The 7,370-nt window shown below is 64.5% G+C and overlaps 1 protein-coding gene and 1 long non-coding RNA gene across 2 annotated transcripts; both read left to right on the plus strand.

Moving 5' to 3' along the window:
• Positions 1–956: 956 nt before the first annotated feature.
• On the plus strand, positions 957–2,278 carry LOC149520706 (uncharacterized). The gene is made up of 3 exons (XR_016348336.1): positions 957–1,221; positions 1,534–1,656; positions 2,211–2,278. It is a non-coding gene; the product is annotated as an uncharacterized LOC149520706 (long non-coding RNA).
• A 405-nt stretch (positions 2,279–2,683) lies between these two features.
• Positions 2,684–4,235, plus strand: LOC142818372 (uncharacterized). The gene is made up of 4 exons (XM_089775155.1): positions 2,684–2,786; positions 3,059–3,154; positions 3,319–3,423; positions 3,807–4,235. Exons 2-4 carry the CDS (start codon positions 3,149–3,151, stop codon positions 4,218–4,220), a joined length of 525 nt encoding a protein of 174 aa, XP_089631281.1. The 5' UTR covers positions 2,684–2,786; positions 3,059–3,148; the 3' UTR covers positions 4,221–4,235.
• The last annotated feature ends 3,135 nt before the right edge of the window (positions 4,236–7,370 follow it).

Genomic DNA, 7,370 nt, shown 5'->3' on the forward strand with positions numbered 1-7,370 from the left:
ATCAGGCAAAGGGCAGGTGGGGAGGTGGTGACCTCACAGAGGAACCCACATCTCAGGCTGATAAAAGGGGGGGGCGGGCCCACGGGACTTTGGAGACCCCCGGTTGCTTTAGCTCTGGTGCGTCTCCTGCTCACAGTTGCTTTGTCCTCTGTGAGTTCCACATCCGGACAGCGTTTTGCAGAAGGTAAGAGCCCCCAGGGGTTTGGATCCCGCCCGGGGCCGGCTGGGTTCCAGGCAGGCCCAGCCCTCGGTCAAGGGCCAGAAGTGCCTGTGCAAGACCGAGCCGATAAGCAAGGGGCCATTTGGGGGCTGGGGGCAGTCGCTCTGGGGAGCTGGAACCCCTGGATTTCGCTCTGCAGGCTGCGCCCCAAGCTCCCCTTTGCTCCCCTCATTTGCAGCATGGCCAAACACATCAGGCTGTGGTTCCGGAAAGCCCTGAAGATGGCCCCAGGGCCGGTGGGAAGCAGCTCCTCCGTCCCCGCGGGCGGGGAAGCTGAATCCCACCAGCTCGGGGCGACTCGCCCACCGGCCAGGCCCCTCCGGACCTGGCTCCAGAGGCGGCTGGGAAGGCGGGACCCAGCCCAGCGGGGCAGCCGGGTAGGGTGGCTCTGGGGCCTCCTCTGTGGAGAGAAACACCTGCCCCAGGAGCCCAGCCCCCATTACCACCAGGGGGCATCGCCCTGCCCGGCCCCCGGGGACCTGCCAGTCTCCGGGAGCCCCCAGCCACTCCGCACCAGCCCCTGCAGCTGTGGGTCCAGCTCAGTGAGCAGCAGCGCCTGGGCCTCCAGCTGCAGCCGGGCCACCTCCTGCAGCCGCTCAGACCCAGGTGAGGGGCCGTGAACATGCTGGGCCCAGGGGCTCACCCAGTACACGGGGGGGGAGGGGCAGCCCCAGTGTCTGCCCCGCAGCCAGGGCAATGGATGGGGGCGGGAGCTGCTGCTTGGCTCTCTTGTTCCTGGTGGGGGCTCTGCTGAGGGCGTTGGCAGATGTGAGGGTGGAAGGGGGATGGGTCCCTGCGAGGGGCGTGTGGGGCCCAACCTGCCCTGGGTCCCTGACATGGGGGCGCGTGACCCCTGCTGGCCGCTGGAGTCACCCTGGTCCCTTCCCTCCCGCACAGAGCCCCCCTGCGCCTCGGCGGAGCTCTGCCAGGAGCGGATGGACTCCCGGGTGGAGGAAGGGGCCATCTATGATATTGAAGAGCAGCTCCACACCCGGGACACGGTAGGAACCTTCTCCACACGGGGGGGACCCGAGATTGTCCGGCCCCTTCCCAGCACGTCCCCCCCTCCGGGAGGGGCTTGTCCCTGGGGATCCCCCTGGGGCCCCTTCTCCTGCATGACCTGGGCCCCCCAAGCTGAGGTCTCTTGTCATGCACCAGCTGGGCCCCCACAAGCCTGAGGCAGCAGTTGGGGGGGGAGTGTGGGTGCTTGGACAACCGGCAGCTCCCACCTCCACTCCTGGGAGGCCTGAGCCCTGCAGCTGTCCGTGGGGGGCAGGCAGGCCCCAGGCTCACAGACTCTCTCTGGGGTGCAGAGCCCAGCCGCCCTGCAGCGGTTCCTCCTGGCCGTCCCCCCCGCCTGCCTCGCCGCCCTCCAAAGGGGCGAGGACACCCTGGCGCCGCGCTGCTGCAAGGACACCATGATGGCCAGGATCGTGGTGAGCGAGTGGCGGCGGCCGGGAGGAGGGGAGGGGATACGTGGGGTGGACAGGGGTCTGCCTGGGCCATGGTGGCGGGTGGGGGTGCTGGAAATGGGATGGGTGGGGCCAGGAGTGCTGGAGGGGAAGGGGGAGGTGGACATGGGGAGGGTGGGTGGGGATGCTGGAGGAGGGAGGGACACAGAAATGGGGCAGGTCTGGGGTGCTGGACAGGGAGGGGGATTCGGAACAGGGAGGGGTCTCCCCGGGCCATGGGGGGGGGAGCTGGAAGGTTAGCAGAGCGGGCTGCTGAGGATGCGCCTGGGGAGCAGGGATGAGGAGGTTCAGAGGCTGGTCACCAGGACAGTGAGGGGCAGGAGACGGCCTGGGGACAAGGATTGAGCTGGTCCCGGTTTGGGAGGGGGGGGGTTGGCAGGGGCCCTGTGCCGGGCCGGGGGGCTACAGGCCAGCGGGAGGCAGTGGGGTTGGATCCTGCTGGGTGGGGGCGCTGGCCGTGTGAGCGTCTCTTGGGGGCCCCAGCCTCACACGCCCCTTTGTCTCCTTGGGTTTCACAGGAGATCATGGAGGACTCCCCCCCCCCACTGGTCTTGGCCGACTGCCTCAACGCTGCCTGCAGCCTCAGGTACCGACCCCCCCCCCCCGCCGACTCCCCCCCAGAGCAGATCCCCTGACCAGGGAGTGGGAAAGTCTCTGTCTCCTGGGCTATGTCTAGACTGCAAGCCTCTTTCGAAAGAGAGCACCCAGTGAGTCTGGATGCTCTCTTTCGAAGAAGCCCTAGTTCCATTCAAGAACGCCTTCGTTCGAAAGAAGCACTTTCCAAAGAAGGCGTTCTTCCTCGTGAAATGAGGTTTACCGCCGTGGAAAGAAAAGCCGCGTTCTTTCGATTTAATTTCGAAAGAACGCGACTGCAGTCTAGACGCAGGTGAAGTTTTTTCGGAAAAAGGCTACTTTTCCCGAAAAAACCCCTGAGCCTGGACACAGCCCTGCTGCTGAATTAACAGTCTCTGCCCCTCTCTCCTGCCAGCACCTTGCAGCCTCCCCTACAGGCCCAGCTCCTGAGCCCCCTGCTGACGGTGGCCGTGGGACAGACTGTGTCTGGGGACTGGCAGCAGGAGCCCATCCACACGCAGGTACGTCCCTCCGGGCCCTGCTCCCGGGCTGGGCTGGAGCTCCAGAGAGGAGTGGGGGTGGGGGCAGAGGGAGAGAAGAAGCTGCAGGTTTGGATCCTTCCCTCCAGGTTTCCCGTTGCTCTCCCTGGGGGCCCGTCCCTTCCATGCCCAGCCTGGGCTCCTCCCTGCTCTGCGAGGCAGCTCAGACCCTGCTCAAGGCTGCACCCCGGGGCCAGCGGGTGGCCTGGATTCCCCAACCCCCCTCTGACCCAGGGCTCCCCCTTGTCTTGCAGCAGTTCATCCGGGCCCTTCCCGTCGACCTCCAGGCCCTACTGGCAAGCCTCCTCGCCGAGTCCCCAGACACCGCCAGGCTGCAGCTGATCATGGAGGTGAGCCCCGTGGGGGGGACGGGGCCATTGTCCCTGCTTCCTCGGGGGGCCGAGAGAGGAGCTGTGTCAGTGGCTGGGGGGGGGGCACAGTCTGAGAGGAGCCCCAGGCTCTGCCCAGAACCGGCGCCTCCCTACGGGTCCTGACCTGCCTCTTTCCCCCCCAGCACCTGAGCCCGTGGCTGGAGTCCCGCCTGCCCCAGGAGCGAGCCAGGGCCCTTGGCAGCACCACGGCCCTGCTGGGAGTCGCCACCACCCTCCCGGGGTTTGAGGTAAGTGACCTCGGAGCCGGGGGGTCTGGGGCTGCAGGGCCCGGGGCTGGGAGCGTCCCCGGGAGGCAGAGCTGGGAATGGGCCGGGAATGGGCCGCGTTCTCCTTTCCCCGGGGAGGGGCGACCCTGGGCCTTTCCGGGGGGCACCTGGGCCCCAGACTGGGGAGTGGCCGTCAGTGGATCCCCTTGTTCCACCCCCGGAGTGACCCTTCAGTCGGGGCCATTGCTCAGGGTTGTCTCCTCGCGAGGCCGGCCCCGCCCCGCCCCGCCCCGCCCCGGGAGGTGTCTCTGTCCGTCCCCGAGCTCAGAACCGCCTCGGCGGCCGTTAGCATGGGACGTGCAGCCCCAGGATGCTGAGGGACCCCCCCTCTTCTCTCCCCTCAGAACTCCGCCGACTGGCCGAGGATGGGTCACCACGTGGCCCAGCTGGGCCTTTTTATTTCGGACCCATCCGAAGACGTCAGCCGGCTGGCCCGGAAGGGGGTGCACAGCCTGTACCGACTCCTCCTGCACCACAGGGGTAAGGAAGCCAGCCGGGACCTGGGCCCCAGGGACACCCTGAGGGTGCCGGCGGCGGGGGGAGGGGACCCAGCCCTTTTCCCCCAGACTGGCCCAAGGGGGGATGCGTCCCTCTGTGTTCCCCTTCTGCCCCCTGTGCCCCTCCATTTGCCCAGGGATGCCTGCAGGGACCCGTGGGAGGGGGAGGGCTCAGACCTGCCAGCAGAATCACCCTGGTTTGTCTCTTGCAGGCCTCAACATCCACCAGGCAGAGGACCTGTGGTGCAGGCACTACTATAAGGAGAGATGGGTCCTGGCGCATAGCAACACCGTCAGGGTGGGAGAGGTAAGGACGCGCTGCCAGGGCAGGGCAGGGCTCGGGGGTGGGGCTGGCTGGGGCCCTCGTGCGGGTAGGACGCGGGGTGGGAGCGGGGAGTCGCTGATCGAATGGTCGATGCATTTTCCCTCGACTATTCGAGCCGTGGACAGGGCGGCGCTGCCCCTTTGTGACGCTGTCCCGGCGTTTCAAAGGGGCGGCGCTTGCTAGGGGCAGTGCTGCACCTTGCCCCGGATCTCTCATAGAAGGGGAAGCAGGGCGGGGGGGGGGGCAACACTTTTTGATGGAGGTCGCTCCAAGATGTTGGCCAGTGGCCTAGGGCTGCTCTGTTGTGCGGAGGGGGTGAGGTCTGGGAGGGTCTTGGGGGCAGGAGGAAGGTGTGACCTGGGGCAGGGGTTGGGGTGCAGGGTGAGGAGAGCGTCTGGGTGCAGGGTCTGGAAGGGAGTTTGCAGAAGGAGGAAGCTGTTTTAGCCCCAGGAGTTGGGGCCGGGCTCTGGGCCGTCAGCTGAAACCTCCCGTGCTCTTGATTTCAGGTCTTTGGGCAGCTCTTCACCCCAGAGCAGGAGAACTGCTTTTTAGACAAGGCTCTGCTCGCTGCCCGCTCCCCCCTGAGGCGCCCCAGCCAGGCCGGGCTGGTCCTGGCCCACGCCCTGCATGGGCAGGCCCATCAGCTCCTGGGATACATGGTGAGCAGCCGGAGCAGATGCAGGAGAGTGGGGCAGGGCCAGGGTCTCCTTCCCATCCCCTCAGGGAGTCCCCCGCCCCTTTCCTCATGCTGCCCCCACCCCACGTCCCTGCTGGGTGGGTCAGAAGCTCACCCTGCGGGCCTGACGGGGGGTGACCAGAGAGCAGAACAAGTCTCAGCGCAGGGGGGAGGAGGGGGGAAATGCTGGGGGGGCCCAGTACCCCTGAGTCCCCAGGGATGAATGTGACGGATTCTGCTTCCCTTGCAGCAGGAAGACAGCCAGTGAGAGCACAAGGAGCTGAGGAGCCAGCAGCTGCGTCCCCCTCCCCCCAACCCTCCCAATTGTATAGAATGTATTTAAATTCTGATTAAATAATGTTTCAAAAAACATTTGGATCAGGCTTTGTCAATAATTTTTAATGGGGGGGGGCATTTTGGCAAGTGGTCAAGGGCCACATTTCTACCGAGGAGTTTGGGGTCTGCGACGGGGCGGTTGGGTGCAGAAGAGAGCGGAGGGTAGGAGCCTGGGTGCGCACCGTCCATTGCATCATCACGCGGCGCCATTGTGCTAGTGCTGGAGTTTGGGTGACTGGTTTAATTTGAATGTTTACACAGATTAGGTGTTTTAACTTTAGGAAACTTCATTTTAAATAAGGTAAAATGTTAATTTCTGTCTACCACAAAGGGTTTCAAAGTTTTCTTTATTAAAGGCAGGGATGAGGAACCTTTTTTGTCTCCAGGGCCACTGACCCCCAGAAAAACCAGTTGGGGACCACACACGAGAAAAGCAAAATACAAAAACCCTTCTTCCAAAACCCACAAGCCTCACTGAGGTGAGGGGAAGGGACAGGGAGGACTGAGGTTCGGGGATCCCTCATTTTTGGCCCCCCCTCAGATTGAGAGGGACCCGCAAATGCCACTCTCCCTGGAACCCAGGAGAGTTAATCTGTGCTGGGGCTGGAGTGCCAGGGGAGTGAGATGTCTCAGTCGGGGCCACATTCGTGAGGCTTGGGGGGGTGGAGGTGCCAGGGACGCATTCAGATAGAGCAGGGGAGCCGGCAGGGACCCTGAGAGGAGAAGTGGGAGTGAGAGCCCAGCCGGGGAGACACAAGGAAACCAGAGTCAGTCTAGTATCTCTCAGGCAGCTGGGGTAGACACCCCCCACCCCAAACCCCAGCCTCCTGTTGGATCCTCCTCCCACAGTTAACTGCCTCTGAGTCTGCACCCAAACTCCCATCGCTGCCCTGAACCTGTCCCAGAGCCTGCAACCCGCAGCCTCTCCCGCGCCCCACTCCCCAGCCATCCTGCACCGTAACCCCAGCCTCAGGCCAGCGAACCTGAGTGAGGGTGGGGGAGCCCAAGCAGCAGAGGGAGGGGGGAGTGGAATGAGTGGGGGCGTGGCCTCAGAACAGGGGCAGGGGTAGGTGCGGAGAAGGGGGCGGGGCAATGGTAGTGGCCTCTAATGCCCACACCCCTCCCTTCGGCATCGCTTATGTCCCATGTCCGCCCCCTCCTGAGCCCACAGCCGGTGCCAAGGCCTCGTGCCCAGGGCGGGGTCACCCCTGTGAGCTGCCAGCCATACTGGGGAGAGGCGAGAGGGTCTGGGCTGCTGTGTCCGTTGCTGGCTCCTGTCAGGACTTTGCATCAAGTCCTGGTGCAGCCTGAGCAAACCTGGGTCCTTCCCTGCTCCTCCAACACCACCTGGGCAAAGGGAGGAGAGTCCCCAAGGGTACGTCTACACTACAGCATTAGTTCGAACTAACTTAGTTCGAATTAGTTAATTCGAACTAAGCTAGTTCGAACTAGCGCATCTAGAACTAAAAACTAGTTCGAACTGGCGTTTTGCTAGTTCGAACTAGCGCGTCCACACTGATTGGACGCAGGGGGGCATTTAAGGGCAGCTGAAACCGGTTCTGGCAGGGCATCAGGTCAGCAGTTGCTTTGTGTGGCTGCTGTCTGAGGCTATCTGAGGCTCGTGCTTAAAGGGACCCCCCTGGACAGCCGGTTCTCAGCTTTTCCTGCTTGCTTGCCAACCTCGCCGAGGGACAGCAAAGCGTCGGTCTCTGTGCCCGTCTGTGTCGGTGCTTCCCTTCGGGGGGGACCGCCGCAGGTGGCAACATGGAGCCACGGCTCGCCCTGCACCTTCTGGTGCACGTTCTGGACTTGCTGCTGCAAGCCTGCCACCAATGGCTCGAGGCTGCCTGGCACCACCTGGGGAACGTCAGCCCCCTGCCTCTCCGCCTGGCCGCCCTGGGGGCCGTGGAGGAGCCGCGGCGGCGCCCCGGCACCGGCGTGCCCTGCCGCATCTGGCGTCTGGACACCAGCAGCGACTGGTGGGACCACATCGTCCTGGAGCGCTGGGACGACCGACAGTGGACCCAGAACTTTAGGATGAGGAGGGACACCTTCCTGGGTCTCTGCGAGTGGC

The sequence above is a fragment of the Pelodiscus sinensis genome, chromosome Z (assembly GCF_052426305.1).
Source record: "Pelodiscus sinensis isolate ZL-2025 chromosome Z, ASM5242630v1, whole genome shotgun sequence".
NCBI lineage: Eukaryota > Metazoa > Chordata > Testudines > Trionychidae > Pelodiscus > Pelodiscus sinensis.

What these genes read in the sequence shown, in the direction of transcription:
- LOC142818372 (XM_089775155.1), top strand. An exon ending in CCACCCTCCCGGGGTTTGAG is followed by an intron (nt 3,424 to 3,806) that starts GTAAGTGACCTC and finishes CTCTCCCCTCAG; the next exon opens with AACTCCGCCGACTGGCCGAG.